General features: G+C 43.8%; 1 protein-coding gene across 1 annotated transcript; it reads left to right on the top strand.

Annotated features, from left to right (window-relative positions):
• Positions 1 to 399: 399 nt before the first annotated feature.
• zgc:113232 (uncharacterized protein LOC541546 homolog) lies at positions 400 to 15,932 on the top strand. Its single transcript, XM_049025512.1, has 25 exons — positions 400 to 736; positions 5,040 to 5,124; positions 5,414 to 5,482; positions 5,803 to 6,095; positions 6,514 to 6,567; positions 6,687 to 6,740; positions 7,092 to 7,145; positions 7,454 to 7,507; positions 7,619 to 7,672; positions 7,818 to 7,871; positions 8,082 to 8,135; positions 8,658 to 8,711; positions 8,812 to 8,856; positions 9,002 to 9,055; positions 9,147 to 9,200; positions 9,564 to 9,617; positions 11,018 to 11,089; positions 12,525 to 12,560; positions 12,860 to 12,904; positions 13,103 to 13,135; positions 13,410 to 13,556; positions 13,884 to 14,060; positions 14,301 to 14,391; positions 14,734 to 14,811; positions 15,065 to 15,932. The coding sequence occupies exons 1-25, from the start codon at positions 716 to 718 to the stop codon at positions 15,268 to 15,270; spliced, it is 1,992 nt and encodes a 663-aa protein (XP_048881469.1). The 5' UTR covers positions 400 to 715; the 3' UTR covers positions 15,271 to 15,932.
• Positions 15,933 to 22,668: the final 6,736 nt, after the last annotated feature.

The raw sequence follows: 22,668 nt of genomic DNA, 5'->3' as shown, positions 1-22,668 counted from the left end.
GTTTTGCTTGCTGGGATCTCTTAGGCTGGTGTGTCTTCAGGATGGGAGGGATGATGTGGGCCTCATGTTTTATATGGGCGGTAATTGCGGCCTTATTGTCTGGAGGGACTGGTGGGTGAGCCCTGTGCTTGGAAATGAGAGTCTGCCCCCACCAGCCCGTTGCTGCACCCTCGACCTTTGCAGTCCTGCCTTTGGAAGCTTAGGCCTTAGCGTTACTGTTAGCGTTAGCCTCTGTGTTTCCAGTCTTCTCTTTGCATTGGCGTAGTTTGCCCATCTCCTTTCTCCACCCGTGTCTTTCTGCATTCATTCCTACTTCCACCCCACCCCCCCCCCCACGTCTCCAAGATTATTTGCTCTGGACAGGACCAGGTATTTCTCACTGCACTGCAGAGGGGTGGAGAGGGGCCCTCGGAACGGCTGGTGTGCGGCTCTTTCCAGGGACAGCAGGGGAGTCCGACGCAGGTTCTTTGGGCGCCGTGGTTTCTGGAAGGCGGGATGATGTAAAGCGGGATTCTCCTGATAAAAGAATTGCCGAGAAACCTGCTCAGGAGGGGGAAAGCCATCTTAGGTACCATCTGCCTGTGGGGAGCATATACTTTGACCAGTCCCTCGCCAGACGGCCTGTGCTCTTCTGATTGGTCTGTCCTCAGGGTTGCCGCACGTTTCTGCAAAGCGTTAGTCTTTCAGACGCCACGTTGCCGTGGAGCCTACCATCATGCCGTCTTTCAGGGTGGAGGTAAGCCGTGACACTCCGATGTGTGAGAGTAGTGGGTTGCCGAAAGTGAGCTGCTTGACACGGTTCGATGGTGTGCTGGTGTGTGCGTCTCATGTCAACGAGTCGGCTCTTAGACGTTACCGAATGTTAGAGAAAGCAGTCAACCAGCTGTGGGGAATCAAATACTTCTGTATGTATGAAGTTAACCATAATTAATCAGTATTGCTGACGTTGTGCTTAGTTATCTGTGATTTTCAAATTGATTGTGGTGATGTGAGTTTCCGAATGGTTCTTCGGTTTTGTGAACCATCCAACTGTATGTGATGAGTCCTTTAGACCAGTGTTACCCAACCCAGTCCTCAGATACTCCCAGTTCACATGGACTGTTTGGGGGTCCCCAGAGACTGAGTTGGGAAACTTTGTTCTGGAATGAAACCAAATGCAACTCTAACCATGGGTTCCACACCATTGTATTACAGCTATAGGAGAAAGATGAGTTTGAAAGTATTTAGAAATGTATTTTAATTATGGAGCCAAGCTTCCTTTAAAACAGAATGCCAGAAATGTCACTCTGTCACAAAGGCATTTCTTTTGGAAGCTTTCCTTCCTCACATGGGCTAATAGCAAACAAAGATCAGTATTTCCATGTAAGACACAACTGAAATGTTTTCCCTCCGTTTTGTGTACACTAGACTTAAGAGTTCTGAATATGCGAAACATGCTTGGGTCTCCTTGGAGGTCTGTGGATCGATGGTGCTTGACAGCGCCATCACTCCTGCTGGAAGTCCTGCATTTCATTTCCCACATTCACACATAGGCGTCTCACTACAGAGCATTCTGGGAATTCTCACAGATCTTCCCATGCATTGTTTGTTTGGGGGGTGGGGGCTAGGATTTATTTTTTCATTCCTTCTGAAAACAAACAGGTATTGCACCATGCACAGAATACTACTTTTGCATAAAAAAAATTGAAAAGATGAAAACATTATTTTAACAGTAAGGGAACTGTCCTCCAACTCTGACCAGGATAATCAGTTGGAAGGAGGATGGATGGTCTCACAGCCAAACTCATAATAAATTACATTAGAAGCCACTAAACTTTGGTGCTGTGAAAGGGTTCTTGGTTTCTTCAGTGACTGCAATGTGGAACTTGCCTGTGGAATGTTTATTTTGGAAAACAAGGTGCATCCAAGGTGCATCCAAAATACCACTATAGGGACAAAAGTCAAGACTGAAAAATGTTATTTTATGACAAATATATGGTCAATTTGAATTTGATACCAGCAACATGCTCCAAAAAAGTTGGAACAGGGACATGTCCACCACTGTGTTGCATCACCTCTTCTTTGAACAACACAGCTGTAAACATTTGGGAACTGAGGAGACCAACTGCTGGAAAATGAAATTTAACGCAAATATATGTAAGGTTTATCCACGCAAAAATATAAAGTACAGATATTTTGTGGGTTCCACTGAAATAAAAGTAGCTGATTATGAGAAAGACCTCGGTGTGTATGTTGATGCTTCCATGTCCCACTCTCGCCAATGTGGGGAAGCAATAAAAAAGGCCAATAGGGTGTCGGGTTACATTTCTAGGTGTGTGGAGTTTAAGTCAAGGGAAGTGATGCTAGGATTATATAATTCCTTGGTAAGACCCCACCTAGAACATTGTGCGCAGGTTTGGTCACCACACCTTAAGAAGGACATTGCTGCCTTGGAAAAGGTGCTACGTAGGGTGATGAGAATGATTCCTGGTCTTAGAGGAATGTCTTATGAGGAGAGGTTAGCTGAGCTCAATCTGTTTAGCCTTGAGCAAAGGAGACTAAGGGGGACATGATTCAGGTATATAAGATTCTAACAGGTCTGGATGCTGTTCAGCCAAATGGCTACCTCAATATTAGTTTAAATACTAGAACTCATGGCCATAGGTGGAAATTTGTGGGAGAACATTTTAAAGTGAATTTGAGAAAGCTCTTCTTTACACAGCATGTAGTTAGAGTATGGAATAGTCTTCCTGGCAGTGTAGCACAATCTAAAACCCTGGGTTCCGTTAAATCAGAGCTAGATAAGACTTTAACAACTCTGAACTATTAGTTAAGTTCTCCCCAAACGAACTTGATGGGCTGAATGGCCCCCTCTGGTTTATATATTTCTTAATATTCTTCTTATGATAGAGGATTTCAACTACTCAACACTTTGGGGTCTGTATTTCTGTATTTCTCGTTTCATGATGCAGCAAATGTTTTCAAAGGGTGACAGGTCTGGACTGCAGGTAGGCTAGACTAGCATCCAGACTCTTCTACTATGGAGACCTGCTGTTGTAATACGTGTAGAATGTAGCTTGTCATTGTCTTGCTGAAATATACATCTGAATAAAACCTTGTCTGAATGTCAGAATATGTTACTTCAAAACCTGTATGTGTCATTCAGCATTAATGGTGCCTTCCCAGATGTGCAAGGTCCCCAAGCCATCATGGATGTTGGCTTTTGAACTGTCCGCTCCCCTTCTGGATCATGTTTAGATATAGTTTCTTCTTTGCATGGTAGAGTTTCACCCTGCATTTGTGGATGGAGCGATGAACTGTGTTCACAGACTGGGGTTTTTGGAAGTGTTCCTGAGCCCATGCAGTGATTTCCAGTGTAGATTCATGTCTGTTTTTAATGCAGTGCTGCCTGAGGACCCATGGCTATCCAGTGTTGGTTTTTGGCCTTGTCCCTTATGTACAGAGAATTCTCCGGATTCTCGGAATCAGTTAAAGATACTGTGTACTGTAGATGATGAAATTCGCCAATTTTTTGCAACATTGCGTTGAGGAACATTTTTCTTAAATTCTTGCACTGTTTGCCCACACAGACCTTCACAGAGTGGTGAACCTCTGCACATCTTCACTGCACAGAGACTCTGGGAAGCTATTTTTGTAGCCCATCGTCTTACTGACCTGTTAGCTGTGAGATATTCACCCAAGTGCTTTGTTTTAGCATCACACAACTTTCCCAGTGTTTTGTTGCCCGTCGCAATTTTTTTAAAATGCGTTGCTGGTGTCAAATTGAAATTGAGCACATATTTGTCATAAAACAATAACATTTCTGCTTCAACATTTGATGTTGTCTTTGTTCTATTTTCAATTAAATATCAGTTTAAGTGATGTGTAAGTCATTGCATTCTGTGTGTATTTGCATTTTACATAGTGTCCTAACTTTTTTGGAAATGGGTTTTTATTGGGACTTAATTGATCGTTGAATTCAGGTGTTTCATTCAAACCCATTGCCTAAGACATATAATTCAAGCACCTAGCCATGCAGTCAGATCTACAAACATTTGTGAAAGAGTGGGTCGTTCTGAAGAGCTCAGTGAATTTAAGCGTGGTACTGTCATAGGATACCACCTTTGCAATAAGTCAGTTTGTGAAATTTCTTCCCTGCTGGATATTCCACTGTCAACTATAAGTGGGATTATTGCAAAGTGGAAGCATGTAGGAACAAGAGAAACTCGGGTCGCCGAGTGCTGAGGCGCATGGTGGGTAAAAGTCCCCAATGCTCTGTTGGCTCGATACCTGCAGGGTTCCAAACTTCCTCTGGCATTAACCCCAGCACAAAACTCATGGAATGGGCTTCCATGGCTGAGCAGTTGCATGCAAGCCTCACATCACTACAGTGCAATGCCAAGCCAAGATGGTTGATTTAGAATGGGATGTCATAAATGTTCCTGTAGTTGTAATGACCAGGTATCCCAATGAAACCCCCAACCATGGCATGATGAGGCAAGAATACCACCCACAGAGCCACTATAGCCTTCAGAATATAAGCTTCTCTGTTTCAGGCTATTGACTACAGGGCTGGTCCTTACAGATTCATTTCAACTTTGGCAATCAGACCTACAGAAGTCTTTGACCCAAAAGTATTGTAGAAACCAGAGCAGCCAACCTGAGGGTCCCGCCACGATTGTTATTCGTTCTGGAGTGTCCATCCACAAGCTAAGGTCTTTGATAAAATGCAGAAGTGGTTTGGCATTGCCCTCTTCTGTGCAGGTGGAGTTCACTGTGAATTTGAGTTTAATTGATTCACGGGGGTCATCTGCCACTGACATGGTGGTGCATGACTGCTGACCAGTTTTACACAACCTTCCTCATCCCAAAAAGGCACTGTACCACGAGAAGGGTCATCACTCAGTGACTGTTTATTCTAATAATTACTCTTGTTTAATCACAAATCTGGAATCAGAACACAGCCATTAGCAGCAAGGGGATGCTGACACACTGCGACTCATATCTGTGACACACGGGGTCTACCAAGAACCTGAGTGTTTTTTTTTTTTTTTGCAAAGACATCCCAGCTGAGTGGATTCACACTGCTCCTGCTGTATGGCCTCCTGGTGTCCGCGCAAGATGATTTTTCCGGCTACCATTCAGGTAGGTGGTCCTCCATTACTGAGGGGGGCGCCATTGCTTTCTGAACGTACCTTTCTATTAGCAGAAGACTTACTCCCCTGGTCACATGACCCCCTGTGCAAATTGTGTTCAAGCTATGTGGACATCAATTTCCATAATATCTCACGGTAAATATAGCAAACTCAAGTATCGTTGGACTATTTGTGAAGGATTCACATGTAGTTTTTTTAATTACTTGCTTAGTTCATGATTGATCTAACCAGACAGTTCATGGGAAGTATCAGTTTAACCATGACCGGTGTATGTGCAGGTGATGAGCATGTCCTCGAGGGCTCTGTGGTGGACGTCTATGAAGAGGATTCAGGATACCCCCTTCCAGGTATTACGAAACCTTGCAGTAACCTGAACTTCCTGCTCACTCATGTATATCTTTGTGCATTTACATTATTATTTTTTTAATATAGGATTTATCTTTAAATTTTAGTCATTACATAAAATGGTTTTTAATGGTCATTTTTATCCGTCTACATGGCGTTTAACGACTTTTTCATTCTTTTGAGATATAACACCTTTCGTTTGTATATTACGGATATTAGTTAATTTTACATACAGAGAACTTATTAAGGTACCTGGTGTAGCTACACTTTAGCTTGTAGCTAAGTGAGTCAAATTGGACATGTGACCTCCGCTGCCACACAGACGAGGTCCGGTTGGATCCCACCACAAGCTACGAAGAGCAGACGGCCTCCGCCTACGACCCCTACCACCCTTATGACCCTGCCTCCTCCGTCGTCACTATGATAACGGAGGACGCATATCCCTACGTGGCAACCACATCCCAGTCGTACGACTATGCCAAGGAGGTAACCACGGTGACCACCCAGGTGCCCTACTATGAAAACGGCATCGCCACCCTAGGGGAGGAGGAGGGCCCCACGGACTGCGACTGCCTTCCTGGAGAGCCTGGATTTGCCGGATTTGCTGGGCCCAAGGTAACCCTAACCCCCACTTTTAGGATGTGGGGTATGCATACCGTTTATATTATGTCTTTATTCAAGTTATTTAATTATATGGCCAAGAGGTTTGGGCACCCAGATTGATTTCATCAGATTTTTTTTCCCCACTCACTCTTTTGCACGCCCCCCAATCAAATTGCGCCCTAGGTGATTGCCTAAGTTGCCTGTAGGGCGTGGCAGCCCTGCTGCAGAAGCCTTTTCTTCCTGCACAATGTACCATGTGCATTCCTATAGGTATATGCAAAGCATGCTAGGTGGCCCTTGTTGCAAAAGGCACTATATAAAGTAAATGGAATATTTCCATTTCGAGATGAAATAGAATTGTGACAGCGTAGTTATAGTCATGGCCAGCGGTAGCACCTGTCTAAGCATCATATAATGTCTTGTGGTGTAGGGTGCCAGAGGGGAGCAGGGTAAGGATGGATTCCCTGGAGTGCAAGGACGGGAGGTGAGTATGAGAGTGGCCCCCCAGTGGGCCTGATGCTGCCACATGTCTCTAGTGCAGCGGACACCCTCTGCTCATGCTAGCTGGAAGAAAGCTCAGTTGCTGTATCATCTTGTTTTCAGGGGTACAAGGGATTCAAAGGGGTGCCTGGAAGAAGGGGGGACCCGGGCCCTGAGGTGAGAGCTGTCAGCTGACCTCTGATCCTGAGAAGATACTGCGTCAGCACTGAAGTAAAGGATGACTAGTGGTGAAACATAGAAACATTTGGAGTTAAGGTGGTATTTGTTAAAAACCGTCTCAGTAGCTGGCGTGACAAAAAATATCCTTGTAGTAAGAGACCTAGCAAACATAGTGAGACATTAATAATGACCATTAATTAGGTAAATGACTAATGAAACTGTGCCACCTTAAATGACGGTGCTAAAAGGAATTTGTATCCTTATTATAGGACGGCAGTTCTAAGGGCTGATGGCAAATGTTTTTGGTTGCACTGGATGTCACATGATCTTTTTCCCTCTGATGTCCAGGGAGACCCTGGGGAGGATGGGGCTGAGGGGGCGTCAGGCTTCTCTGGAGCCCTGGTGAGCACATTGGTCAAGGGTTTCTCAGTATTTCTAGCTGGGGAGGGTGCTGCTTTGTCAGTGATGGTGTCTGCGCACATGGTGGGGGCCCAAATGCCCCCACAATGTAATAAAAACCTGTCGTTCTGATGATGTGGGAACCTTTTTTTTCAGTCACCACTAGGGGAAATTCAATTTCAGAAAAAATCTGTGCGTGTGATCAAAAAACTAAAAATTCCAAAAGACTTGTATTTTGCTTGTTTACTTATGGTTAAGGTTGGGGCTGGGGAGGGGTTGGCGTATCTCTTTACCGGCTGTTGTCTCCACAGGGTGAAACTGGGCTCCGTGGGGACAAGGGAGAAGCTGGGGACCTGGGTGCAAAGGTACGGGCAGAATTGAATCCCGCCATTTGACCGGAACAGCATCTACCATAAATGTTTCTAGCAATTTCTAAGTTTTAAAAGTTGAGGATAGACCTTTCCTGTCACTCAAAGGGTGAAATCGGCATGACTGGCCCGTGGGGTGAAGTCGGAATCAAGGGCAAGACAGTGAGTAGCATTTCTAAAAATAACTTGTGGAAAACCCTGTTATTATGGTTGGAGGAAAGCAAAAAAACTGATAATTACAGATCAGACATTGACGTTTCTGTACCTGACCTCTGACCTGGTGGACGCCAACTCTGTCCACCTCTAGGGACCATTGGGAGGAGTTGGAAAACCTGGAAAACCTGGAACCAAGGGGATAAAGGTTAACAGTCAACTCCAAACAACACTAGGATGCCGACACACATATTTATTATTATCATTATTATTATTGTATAATAATCATCATCATCATCACCATTATCTTGATAATGGATTTGAACCAACACTTAAAACCTTTATTGTTAATACATTTACGGTCCTTCAGTCCGGCAGCAGAATAAGTGCTGTTAATGGCGACGGTTTTGCTCTACAGGGATCGATTGGGACTCCTGGGAAAATGGGGCCAGATGGTGAGATGGGAATGAAGGTAGGACAGCCGAACACCAACCTTTCATCTGGTGTGCATGCAAGTTAGTGGGTGGAGCTAAAAAAAATTCAAATTTAATTATAATTCATTGTCTTCATAGTATACAGAGGTACACTTATAAAGAGAAGTGTCTTGTGACTTCTACAGCAGGTGCGACTAGTTTAAAATATAATACAGCACATAGATAGAACAACACCCACCACTAAGAGAGCGCAAGTACGGAAAATAACATAGTTATATTATTTTACATGTATTGTAACTGTGTTTACATCGTAAATTGTTTCTGTACAATATACTGTTTCATTATTTTTTGTTGTATCATTTCATTTCCTCATTATTATATTGCCTCATTATTATTGTCTCAAACTCTCCTGGTTAAATGTGGAATAGTTTCTAAAAATGTTAACCAAACATTTTTGTAACAGTGGCAAATGGCAGTTTCATGACTGACTTGATAAAGGCCTATATGTCAGTGTAATGGTAAATATTTCTCTAAAAAGAGACATGTTGTCTTACTCACAGGGTCAGACTGGAGCCCCTGGCTTCTCAGGAGACAACGGAGAAACTGGTTACATGGTAAAAATGCGTTTGGCTAAATAATCAAACGATCAGTGCTTTTCTGAATGATATTTCTGGCCAACTATGCATCTAATTGTTTCTTGATTGTTTATTTTAGGGGTATCCAGGAATCCCAGGAGGCAGAGGAGAACCTGGACTAAAGGCATGAAGAAGTTCATTTTATTCTGTTGGAAAGCTGATATTTGGTTATTTCCCATCTCTGGTGGAGCATCCATTAAGACTAGCTTTGAAAATAGTGCCTCTGAAAATGACATTTATTGGTTCACCTCCCTTAATGTTTTGGTCAGGGAGACAAGGGCTTGGGGGGCATTCCAGGCAGTGACGGGGAACCTGGAGAGGATGTAAGTGGGAAAGATGCCAAAAAACTGTCGCAATTAGTTACCCGGAGTTTGTCCAGTAGGGCACAGGGTTGATTTCTCATTTATCATTCAGGGCCCTCTAGGGGTGCCGGGGGTAATTGGAATTCCTGGACCACTGGGCGTTAAGGTATGTCCTAATGTGAAAAATTAACCAGGGCTGCCAGCTCTCACGCATCTGGCCAGCCGCTCACGTTTTCAGATTCTCTCACGCAAGAAATATCACACCAAATCTATGTTATTCCATCATAAACTGAAAATTAGCTGCATTAAAAGTATTGGGGGAGTGTGCATACCCTGCAGACTATTTACAAGGTGATATAACTCTTACATACATGTATATGCGTGTGCATGTGTGTGCAGACTAGTCCCGAATTGAAAATCTCTAGCCAGCTGACCAAAGTTGGCAATTCTGGATTAAGTGAACAAAATAAAATGATATTTTGTTGAAATGTGCCAGGTTTTGATCATGGGGCTTTTACATTGTTTTCAGGGGGACAAAGGGGATCCAGGCCCTAGGGGACCCCAAGGACGAGTGGGTGCACGGGTAGGACATTCATTCAACCCAACCTCAGCACGTCTGCGGGTCCTTGAGCAAGGCCCTTAACCCAGACAATTCCCACATGGGGATCAATAACGTATCGATTATTATTATTATTATTTATTTGTTTATTTATTTCATCTGAATGAGGAGTCAGCAGGTACCGCACTCTCAAACCACGTCATCCTGTTTACGTAAACTTATATGAAAAAGCGATTAAGCATTACCCTTTAAGAGGGACTGTTTTAAAAAAAAACGCAAGCAGGCTGAAGGGGGTCATATTTAAATAATTTATGTAAATTATTTAAGCACTGTACTGATCTATACATTATGCCAACAATAACTTAGACATTATTATTAATAAGCAGGCTACTGTGATAAGTAAAACGTTAAACGATCGATGTACATATTATTTAAGTACCATTTTAAAATGTAGTGCGGTACGCGACTACATACTTTACGTTAGCTCATGGGGAAAGTTTTACGTTGTTTGTGTTTTTGCATAGTTCCTCTTTTTAAATTTAGGTTGTTTTGATTTAATTTCAATTGTTCGTGTTCTGAAACGTCCGTGGGCGAAATGGCACCACGTTTAATCACTTCTGACATTAAAAACGGGAAGTTGGTGTTCTGGGTAAAGTCCCATTGGCTAGAATAAATGTCACAACAGCGAAATGTAAAATCCAACATGCAGATGATGCGTCAATAAAAAAAAGGTACTTATAGGTTGGTTTGGTCATGTGTCCGTGTTTATAGGCGATTACGTTGTTTTTAGAATTGCTGGAGAAATATTTATTTTCACATGTCACTTTAAGTTTGACCAGTCTCTGTGAGTGTTGTTTTACATGGGGTAGGTCCTGTTGTTAGTTTTGGTTTCAGTGCGTAAATTTAGGTAAATTAAATCTAATTAGTGGTATATATTGAATTATACTGCAAATGTTTATGTTTTCTGTGTTTTGGGGAAATCCCAAGTATGATCTAGGGAAAAAAATAAGTCACAAGGACGGCGGTAAGCGTAATAAGTGACGGATGAGAAGATCAGCCTCTGCGCACATGGTCCTGTTTACTCCGCTCTGTGAAAGGGTGGCGTGCGATAAGATTGCGCAATGTGCCGTATGGAAACACAAGGCGAAGCTGACTTGCTGTATCTGTCCATAACTTTGTCATGTGCTGTTGGCGACGTAGACCAGACATTTAACAAACGTACAAACACTTTGTTTAGTATTATATGCAGATTGTTTGTTGCTACACATAACATCAATCTGGACCTGTCTGTGGTCATTGGTGTTTTGTTCGACGTCCGTCCATCTGTCTGTCATTCTGTCTGTCTGTGTCCAATCATGCATTACATGCATATCACTGTAGGTGGAAGACCTGTAAGTAAAGTATGTGTGTGATTTGCATTACAGGGACAACAAGGGGAGAGAGAAGATGCCGGCATTCCAGGGAAGCCGGGAGCCAATGGCCTAAAGGGCCAGCCGGTAAGGAAAGTGTCTGATAGCACCCATCTTATATTCAGGTGCAGATTCACAGCTGCCACTGGAACGCTGGTGGAACCAGTCAGCTCAACTAGCCGCAGCTTTTCAGTCCCTCTGTGTTTGTTACACAGTCCCTCTACAGCCCTATTCAGAGGGGATTAGTTTGTCCTAAGGTGGTTCGGGACGCAATTTATACAGTGATTTGTCTGGCTGATTCATAGTGGCAGTTCTAGACCGTTTTAACTGGGGGGCAGACTGGGGCCAGTTGTTCTGTTGGGGGGGCAGATGCTTTTGACCTTAGTGTCCTCCATATATTACTTGCACTAGATTGCCAGCATTAAGAAGCAAAAGACTATTTTGAAAACTGATCATTTCTCTATGCAAAGCTTTGCAGTCACATTTTATGGTTTTTACAAATAAGTAACTGATTTCTTGCTTAGACATTGCTTTTCATCCACTCAAGCGACTCGACCACCTGACACACCCACGTTAAAAGTCTGTCAAGTAAACATGTTTCACCTGTTTCCAGCACACAAAATATTAGCCCACATATATAAAGTAAATAATAATAATAATTGATTTATTTATTATTTGTTTCAGACCCAAATAGCATATTATAAGTATTTCGGGGGGTGGGGGGTCATGTATGTTATCATGGGGGCACTGTAACCCCCCCCCCCCCCCCCCCCCCGAACAGCCCCTGGTAATTCAGATGGTATAAGAAACATGTAATTTCCCTAAATTTCCAGAATAGCGGAGATAAAATTTCTGTTGATGTCAACATGAGTAAGTCCGTTTAGGAAGTGAATGACAACAGAATTCTCATTTTTGGGTGATCTGTCCCTTTAACACAGTAGTAACACAGTAAAAACAGAACGTTTCCCTCCCACCCATACAGTTCCTTAAAAATCAGAGTCACTCAGCAGTGCTGTCCTGCTCTGCACCTGCTGAACACCTTGCTGTAGCACCGGCTGTAGGCGTAGCCTGTCAGTTTTTTATATGGGAAGCTTGGCACTCATTCAAGCTCCACATAAACACTGTTCGGCCATGTCTTTGTAGATGTGACCTTATTACCGAGATGACAATTCAAACGGTCCATGTTGGCTGAAATACAGAAGCTAATTCACTCCTTAATTTTTACTGTGCAGGCTCATGATCACTACATACAGTGCGGTTTCAGGCTGGATTAAAATTACACCGATTGTCGGTAATTGCTTACATTAGTGTATTCTATACTATTCATGTAGTTACATTACATCTCCAGGTAAAACTAAAACAGGGTTTAAGTGTCTGTGTTGATCTCCAGTTCAATGCAGTTCCTCTCTGCTCTAGGCCCATCAGACGGGGTTAAATATAGAAAGGGGAAGGTGTGCACACTCACAGTGACTAATGGTGTCATGCGACTCTCACTCGTGACTCTTGGTCTTTTTCTCTTTAGGGTGCCAAAGGGGAGACTGGAGTGGACGGTGAGAAGGTATAAAGACAGTCTGTGGTAGCAAAGGGGAGTCCCCCCCCCCCCCCCCAGACCAAAACAGAACCGACACCAGTCATTTCTCTCACTTTGCAAAAGTTCCACTTTTCAAACACAGCTCTTTTGAGACCACTTATCTGCTAGTGTCAAAACCCCCAATTGCCCAATTTTTGAGCAATGGGGAAGTTTGCTCTCAGTGCCATTTACTCTGATTGTGTCTCAGAGTCACCACAGGTCAGCTGTATAAATTTTGTGAAGATAATTCACAAAAGATAATTCTTGTTTTTCCTCTTTCTCTTAAGGGAGCCAGAGGACCACAGGGGTTAAAGGGCACGAAGGGGCAGAAGGTCACGCCAAATCTCTTTTACAACCTTGCACTATTCCCTCATTATGCTTTTATCAGTTCTTAGCGCTAAAGCAAACTTCTCTGCGGTTAAGCAGATTTTTCCCTCTTGACAAATGAACATACAGCCTTGTGTCCTTATTCCGGCATGTGTTGTATTCAACTTTCAACTATCTTTTTTAAAAATTTCATCATGTAACAGGGTAGCGCCGGTTTCCGTGGTGATAAAGGGAAGGTAAGTGCTACAGCTTCTTCTAACTTCAGCCAAAACGTGATTTCACCAGAGCAGAAACCTTCTTTCTTAAGTAGTTTTTGACTCCGTCAAAAAGTCTGAACATTTTTTAATATTGCGCATAGAAAGTTTTTCAGAGACTAGAAAGTAAATTAAACCTTAGATTTGGAATGATAATCCACCGTAAGAGAAGAGTAAACTTTGTAAACGTCTCAAAGTAAAAAGCATATCGTGGTACAATAGAAAGTGGATATGAATAGCATTCTACGTTATCCAGCATGGTGAGAGGGGCTTTGCGGGACCCCATGGAGCTGTTGGCCGTGTGGGCCCCCCAGGAGTGCCGGGTCCCCGGGGCAATCCTGGTGCTATGGGCGACATCGGGGTTAGGGGTACCCCAGGACCCAAAGGAGTACCAGGGCCCCCCGTAAGTAACGTGGCCATCATATCGTGTTTGGACAGAATTCCCGATTCGCTTCGATTCATCCTGTCACTCCTGCTAAGATGATTTTCACTGCAGACACACGCATGCATAGTTAACTCCTCGCTCATTTTTAATGAATACATTCATTCCCGAAACCTCCAAGGTCATAATTTCCTTTACCGAGACGTTAGAGTCAGGGTACTCGCTCACGACTCATGACAATCACAAATCATCGCTTCTTTTCACAGTGTATAACATGGTCTCATGTAAACAGATGACTAAGCAGAACAGGCCCACCTCAAATAAAATGACACGTGTGGGTCCCTGCAGGGACCAGGACTATCCGACGAACAGGTCCTCCAGCTCTGCCAGGGAGTGGTGACAGCTCAGATTTCACAGTATGCCGTGTCCATCCGTGCCAAATGTGCCCAGGGCTGCCCCGTCAACCACCGCACCCTAATAGGCCCCCCCGGGATCAGGGGCCCACCGGGAGCCTCAGGCAAACCCGTAAGTGCCAGGGAGTGGGGGTGGGGAGGTGTGTAGGTCCACCCAAGCGACACTTTTCATGGAGAACACACATAGATGTAGATTCAAAGATCCCACAACGATATCACTGATCTCAGTGTGTGACACTCTGTTAGCCGACTGGAGGAATTTCTATAATAGCTAAAATGACTCATAAGTGGTTTGCTGTTTGTTGGTTTGGACCCTTTACTGATCCGCTCTGATCCCGCACGCTGCTCCCAGGGTAAACCCGGCAAGTCCGGCTCCAAGGGAGCCAGTGGGCCGAGGGGGGACATGGGATTGCCAGGCCAGGAGGGCGCAGCAGGACAGAGAGGTAGGACAGGGCCCACGGGACCCTGCTTTCCAGTCATCCTCTGCTCCTCCCTCACTCGTCTTTCTGTGTAACCATCAGGACGAAACTCCCTGTTGGTCTGAAGAATAATCTGATCAGATTTATGGCAATTTTATGACAATTTAAGAACTGTGTCCTTAGCTTCAGTTATACTAGTAGTTTATAGAATTTATTCAGTAGGTTAAAGGTTCAGTAGGTAATTATAGGCAGAACTGGCCGCTACCGAGTGCTAATGTGCTGTTAAGACAAACTTAAGATAAAATTCTTGAAAATTATTATCCAAATTTGTGACTTATATGATTTAATGCCCTGTCCTCCTCCCAGGCCAGAAGGGCACCAAAGGGGTCCAAGGTGACCCTGGCACAGGGCTGCCAGGAATCGATGGATACCAGGGCCTCAGAGGTGGGGGCAATCGCAGCAGGGTGGGGAGGGGAGTCAGCTGAAAAGTGTAGGTGGGATGTGGTACAAGAAGATCACACAGGTGAGGTGCATCAAACCAGGTTGGGGTGCAGCTCTCAGGCACGAAATGCGGGTATTAAACAAGAGGAATCTTGTATTCTAATGACACTATTAGACACAAAGGAATGATGTGAGTGTCTTTGAGAAGGTCATAGCACTGTGGTAATCCACCTTTTTATAATTGTGCTTTTCACAGGCTTTCCGGGGCACCCTGGTCAGCCGAGAAATGGGACAGATGGTCCCATGGGGCCCCGTGGATACCCAGGCCCAATGGGCCAGTCAGGAGGGGCTGGGCTTGCTGGGGTGCCGGGCGTGTGCGAGGCTCGAGACTGCAGCATCCATGCCCCAGTGATGCGGAAGGAGCAGGGCCTGGTGAAGGGACCACTCAGTCCCCAGATATAGACACTTCGTGGTGGCACAGGATTGTCCTAAAGCTGTTCATAAGCACAGAACTATACCCATAATCCCCCAGTCTGACCCTATCCATCCTTACCTTACGGTACACTAAACTTACCCACCCCAAACCCCTACCATAATCCATCCAATATTACCCATACTGCCTTGCTAGCTTTAGTTGTTACACAAGGGGTAGGTGACCCTCAGAGCTGGGAGGAAGCAAAAAACGCGGACTGTCTGGGGGTCCTCAAGGACCATTTTAAGAAACACAGCTCTAATTACCCCAGAGCCCCCCAGCACAAAAGACAGCCACCTGTATAAAGTAGATTTCGGGAGAGTAGACCGAAATTAGCTTTCCCATCACATAATTCAGTTTTTGATTAGAAGAGATTGCTTTATTATGATGTCACATTTTTTATCAATACAAGGACAAAAATAATGTAAATAATAAAAAAAAATACATAACATTCATAAACTCACTTGTAAATGTCATGAAGACGTCCCTGTGTTGCATTTCAGGAACATGGCTAACTGGGGATTCGAGCAGTTAATTTGAAATGCGCTTAACGCTAAGAAGCATTTACTGGTTCTGATGCATCTTCTTCAGCAGCTGTATTATGAATATAAAGCCTGAAACTGTTCACATAAAAATATGCACAAAAAACAAACACTGTTGTGGTTACGTGCTTTTCAGCAGGAGGAACTCCAGGCAAAGGAGATGTAAACATTCAGATTTACTTAAGTGCACCTGAATCCACGACCATAACAGTACTTGCTGTGTGTTTCACTGCACGCCATTTTGCACTTTTACGTGTTTACATTCATTTCCTACACCATGACCCAAACATCTGGATGCCAAATAGAATGGCTGTTGGAGTCTTGTTACAGAGAATGATAAAAAAAAACAATAATAATAATAATAATATTTTGCCTTTCCTTTACACAGTCAGAGGTATTTGGTAATAATAAAATGTATAATATCCAAATTTCTCCCCTGACATCAACAGAGGTCGTCATATTTAACTCGTCGTAAAATTCTGACAGACACTGTCCAGTCAAAAAAGGTCATCATTTGAATTTAAATCAGCAAATACTTAAAAGCCTGGAAAATGACTGGATCATTATTACAGCTCAGCGATGTTTTGCAGCAATAAAGTGAAGTACCTATATTTACTGAATGGGCAGGTTACACCTCCATCCATCATCAGTGAATTTTTTTCTAATAATGCCAAGATTCATCAGGCTTGAATTGTGAAAGAGTGATTCAGGGAGCGTGAGGAATCATTTTCACCATTTTCACCTTAACCTCACTGAAAGTCTTTGAGATGCGCTACAGAGGATTTTACAGCGTGGTTCAGCTCCTGTTGTCAATACAAGATCTTGCCAAGAAATTAATGCAAATCTGGATGAAAATAAATGTTGAGATGTGGCATGAACTTGCAGAAACCACGCCGTGACAAATGTGCACCGTAATCAAAGCTATAGTGCAATATTTTTTTTGTTCAGGCACAGTGTATATAATAGAAACATTTACATATGAAAATATATTTTCATAATATATATATAAAAAAAAACAAGCTTAGGAAAAAGAGAACTATGCTGGAATTTAAGAAGATTTCCAGAAGTGGAACAGAGAGATGAAACCAGTAGCAGCAGATTATGAGAGTGGTGAGGAGTAGTCCATCCATCCTTCCTTCCATCCTTCCTTCCATCCATCCTTCCTTCCATCCATACATCCATCCATCCATTTTCTGTAGCAGCTTATCCTATTCAGGGTCACGGGGGGGTCTGGAGCTAATCCCAGAGGCTACAGGCACAAGGTAGCAGCAAACAACCCAGGGTGGCGTGGCAGGGCACGCGCCCAGGAGTAGTGACTCATTTAATTGAATCACATGACAGTCCCTTTATGTTTGTACTCAGATAGCCCCCCACCTCTCTTCTTTGCACCGCATGTCTTACTACACCTCACAGCAGTCACAGGTCAGGCTGGTCAGTGCTGCAATCACATCTCAGGTTTGCAGCACCATAAATCACATTCACACTCGGGCTGACATTTTTTAGAAAGAAATATGTGACTCATATGGGATACAGCAGAGACAACTATTTGAAAAAACAGTTCAATGAGAAACTAATAAGATGTCTAATCATAAAACACTTCGCGTCATGTCCCAGAAACTCGACTAATAGCTGCATATCCTGAAGAAGGTTTACATATCCGTCTGGTTTACAAGCTGGTCTGGCCAGAGTTAGGCTCCCGGCATCGACATTTATTGGCGACCCAACAAATCACAACGACGACGACAATTGAGCAGCAGATCGCCACGGTCACGATGAGGCCTGTGATGCGAGAGAACGGGAGAGCATGTCATTGGGGCGTCAGGCCGGGGGAGGGGAGCAGTGAGGGCAGCTGGAAGTATATTAACTAAAAAGCAGGTAAGCGTTTACTGTACCTCCGTGCATGTGAGTACTCTCAGGACGTTCTACACAAAACGAGAAAAGACAAATCAACTCAAATCCCAGTATTTTATTCAACTGCCCTTGCTTATGCTGCCAGGCAGTTTCTTCGGGTTATTCACATTGGCCGTGAAACTACCAGTGCAGCAGTGGGTGATAACTGGCCTATGAACTTACTGGCAACCAGTATGAATCCCTCAGCCCAATCATGCGTAAAGCTTTAAATGTTCTGGTAAGTCTTCGCTTCGCTTAGCCTGCACCTCAGCAAACATCGCATGGCTGAACTTTATTAAGAAGTGACATTTTCTGTATTACTACATGCATGATATTTTTATCTAATGGGACTCTTACTTTTACTCATTCATACAGCTGGATCCTTTGTTATTCTGGTGAAGTACTTTTCCCAAGGGTACAACAGCAAGTCTCAACCTGGCAGCAAGAATTTGCATTTAAAGACTTTACCTTGTTTAGGGACCGGAGATGATGAATCTTTCTTTCCTACAAAAGGAGGAAAAGGAAGTCAGGGCCACTAATGTTTTAAATTTACTTTCAGCTCGGATAGATAGAGTAAGAGCGAAATTGGCGTCATAAAAATGTGAGAAAGTGTTTTATTCACTTAGGTCACTGTCTTTAATATGAACTGCGTGTATGAGACAGACTAAACATAAGAAACACATTCACTGCGTCACCAAAGCACACTGAGGAGGAAGAACAATGTGTCCACATGCGACGGCATAAAAAGTCTGATCTGACGACGTTCCCAAAACCAGCCATTTCACAAAAAGCAGATGAGAATAAATAACCAAAGAAATAACTATTAACAGGCCTGACCTTTATTTCTTCTGGGGAAATTTGTTTTGGTTGATTTGAATTTATGTGAAAATAAAATAACTTTTCAGTGGATTTCCCTGAGCTGGGTTTGTGGTCCCTACAAGACTTTAGGGAATTTAGACATAACAAAAGGCTTTTGTTCTGGGTGAACTTCCATTTAAAAACAACACAGCAGTTTCATTGCTACGCGGAGAATATTCGGAACTGAAACTGACGGACACATCTGTCCATCTTCCGTGACATGCTTATGTAAACAGGCGTCACGATGGCCTCAAACGGTCATCCAAACTGCATCATTATGCTACAGCAAGGAAACCAAAATATGGGAAGAAAAGCCAGACGGACATGTGGAGAGCACACGACGAGAGTCGAACCCACAACCACATGGAGGTAGGATAGGAATAACGAGATTGTAACTGCCTGTGAGATACAGAGTGGGGGCATGCAGACTTACCAAAGAAAGTGATTCTCTTCTCAGTCAGCACATGCTGTTTCTTAAGAGAAAATAAGAATATAAATGACTTTTGAAAACTCAAGAAAGAAGCAAATTACTAGGGGGTAGAGAACCAGAACTCACGCTCTCACAGGTGATGGTGAGGACAACGCTGATACACTCATTAAGAGTGATCCCTCCGTGAGAGACGTTGACACATGGCACAGCACACTGGGCGTTATTATGATTGTAGATCGCGATGGTCTAAAGGAGGAAAAAAACACATGCATGATACTGCAGCACCGACGCTTCCAGTCGCCTGTCACCTCTGTCACTTGTAGCCAATCACACAGCTCAAAGGGTTATAATGGACATTCTGATTGAAAGACTTTTCAAATGCAGCATAACGACGGACATGGTTACATTTCATCAGCCTAGCAATGCATTTCAGTCCAAAATGATGTGCAATTTCTAAAAAGCAAGTTCAGCCAGTTCCTGCACCGATTAAGTTAACGGTAAAATCGCTCTGCCAGCCCTAGGATTTGAACCAATAACCTCCTGACCACACACACAGCATCCTAGGCTGCTGAGCCACACACTTTCCGCACTGACACGCACTGATGCAGACGAGTGACACCAGACGGCATTACGCTTGAAGAGGTTCAGTCTCACATCTGATGATTCTTTGATAACCAAACCCTCTCACAGTCACATGACATGGGGAGAACATGCAGAATCCAAACAGGGGGAGGTGAGTCACTGATTGTGACTTTTACCCACAAACCCCCTCACAGTCACATGACATGGGGAGAACATGCAGAATCCAAACAGGGGGAGTTGGGTCACTGATTATGACTTTTACCCACAAACCCCCTCACAGCCACATGACATGGGGAGAAGATGCAGAATCCAAAGAGGGGAAGGTGGGTCACTGATTGTGACTTTTACCCACAAACCCCCTCACAGTCACATGACATGGGGAGAAGATGCAGAATCCAAAGAGGGGGAGTTGGGTCACTGATTATGACTTTTACCCACAAACCCCCTCACAGCCACATGACATGGGGAGAAGATGCAGAATCCAAAGAGGGGAAGGTGGGTCACTGATTGTGACTTTTACCCACAAACCCCCTCACAGTCACATGACATGGGGAGAACATGCAGAATCCAAAGAGGGGGAGTTGGGTCACTGATTATGACTTTTACCCACAAACCCCCTCACAGCCACATGACATGGGGAGAAGATGCAGAATCCAAAGAGGGGAAGGTGGGTCACTGATTGTGACTTTTACCCACAAACCCCCTCACAGCCACATGACATGGGGAGAAGATGCAGAATCCAAACAGGGGGAGTTGGGTCACTGATTATGACTTTTACCCACAAACCCCCTCACAGTCACATGACATGGGGAGAACATGCAGAATCCAAAGAGGGGGAGTTGGGTCACTGATTATGACTTTTACCCACAAACCCCCTCACAGTCACATGACATGGGGAGAAGATGCAGAATCCAAAGAGGGGAAGGTGGGTCACTGATTGTGACTTTTACCCACAAACCCCCTCACAGTCACATGACATGGGGAGAACATGCAGAATCCAAACAGGGGGAGTTGGGTCACTGATTATGACTTTTACCCACAAACCCCCTCACAGTCACATGACATGGGGAGAAGATGCAGAATCCAAACAGGGGGAGGTGGGTCACTGATTGTGACTTTTACCCACAAACCCCCTCACAGTCATATGACATGACAGACATGATGATCCTCTGAGACCTCCGCGTCAGATGGACTTACCATGTTATGTGTTACCCATGTTTGCTCACAGGTGAGGACATTTCCAATCTCGTGCTGAATGGTGAACACGGCTTGGCTGCCTGGACATGGGAAGAACTTGGTGACGTTTCCTGAGCAAATCCCTGAGAAAGGAAGATGAAAACACAGAGTGTGTCAATCAAGTAATCATTAACTAGCGACTGTGGACACGTTGTCACCTCTGCTCTCTGACACATATAAAACTCTGAACTAGAAATGCTTGTCAAATATTAAACACCCTGAGCAGTAGAAAGTTTAATACTGGACACTCACACACATGTAGCATGTATCTCTGGAAAGAGGGGACAAACAGCCATCCCCCCCCCCACACGCACACACACACACACACACACACACACACACTTAGAATCCAGCCTGGGCAAAAGACCTTGTTACCCTTTTCCATTTCCATGTGCTAAACCAAATTTCCCCATACTGGACCCTACTTCCCCTAACGATAAAGTCTAAGTGCCTACTGAAAGCACACACATGCTTAACCCATCCATCCATTTTCCAAACTGGGAAATCCCTACTGGGTTGCAGGGGGTCCGGAGCCTATCCCGGAAGCAATGGGCACAAGGCAGGGAACAACCCAGGATGGGGGGCCAGCACATCGCAGGGCACACTCACACACCATCCACGCACACATGCACACCTAAGGGCAATTTAGCAAGTCCAATTAGCCTCAGCATGTCTTTGGACTGTGGGAGGAAACCCAGGTGTGAGGTACATTGCTAACCACTGCACCACCATGCCGCCCACACATTGCTATTTCCATCGGCATTTCATTAGGGATGTCTGACTACGTCATTGGAAATCCCCGATTGCGGCCACGCCCGCCTCCCTCCCCCGGCGTGCTTTCTAAAAAAACCCCACGGAAAACACCTTCAATTCCCACTGTATTATTCGAGATTTTAAGATGAGTTACACACCCAAGCTAAAATAAACACATATAAAATTAAATCAATTCAAAAATAAATGCACAGTAAATCATACACAACAGTGAATTGTGTAAACATTTCCCGAGTCGTCAGTGTACGACATAGACCGTAACGAAGACCATCAACGCATCACGAATCGTAATAGAACAACGAACACAATACATGATAAAAAGCGCCGTACGACAAAAGAAACGAAGTGTGAAATGCTCTAAAGGAACCAGTTGCGTTACAGTACGAGCTAAGTCGCGTAACAAATGCATGATAAACCATAAAGTATCAGTACCGACCTGCAGCGTGCAGCAACTGTACTGCAGTGCTTAGTAAGGGAAAGCATTCGGCAGTTTTACAACGCACTGCTCAAAGACACGAGACACGTGCAGGAACATAAACGTGCACGTTTACGATTTATACTGTAGCGGGTGAGTAAGAATGCTATTATTGCTTAAAAATAAAACAAAAAAATCCTAACTGTATAAAAAGGGTACATACCCAGGAGCGCTAAAAGCACGGCGTATATCAAGTTCATCTTGTTGTCATCCATATTAATTTAAGATCTTGACGGATGTTTACTGTAAGGAAGTTACTTTCTCTTTCCGGTTCTGGAGTTTCCCGAATTATGTAAAGTGAATCAAGATGCATAATAATCGTTCCTTTCTTGAATATGCATGGGAGACGCAGGGGAATTTTGAATGTTTAATTACTTTCAATTACATATATGATAAATATAAAATTGTTATTCATGCAGTTCTGACATAACTGACAGTGACATAATGGCATATTCCTTTATGGCTTTACAGAAATTAAAAAAATAATGGAATTCTGTGTCTGACAATAATTTTACGTTTATTTTTATAACCAAAAGCCGAAAAAAGCAATCCGAAGGATTACCACTCAAACATTCAGAGTGATTCATTCTCTAACAATTAACAG

Source organism: Brienomyrus brachyistius, chromosome 9, assembly GCF_023856365.1.
Source record: "Brienomyrus brachyistius isolate T26 chromosome 9, BBRACH_0.4, whole genome shotgun sequence".
Classification (NCBI taxonomy): Eukaryota; Metazoa; Chordata; class Actinopteri; order Osteoglossiformes; family Mormyridae; genus Brienomyrus; species Brienomyrus brachyistius.
The sequence above is the reverse complement of the archived record's forward strand: the minus strand, read 5'-3'. Positions and strand labels throughout refer to the sequence as shown.

What these genes read in the sequence shown, in the direction of transcription:
- zgc:113232 (XM_049025512.1), top strand. Translation starts at nt 716, where the DNA reads ATGCCGTCTTTCAGGGTGGAG. An exon ending in CCGGATTTGCTGGGCCCAAG is followed by an intron (nt 6,096 to 6,513) that starts GTAACCCTAACC and finishes CTTGTGGTGTAG; the next exon opens with GGTGCCAGAGGGGAGCAGGG. An exon ending in ACGGGGAACCTGGAGAGGAT is followed by an intron (nt 9,056 to 9,146) that starts GTAAGTGGGAAA and finishes TTTATCATTCAG; the next exon opens with GGCCCTCTAGGGGTGCCGGG.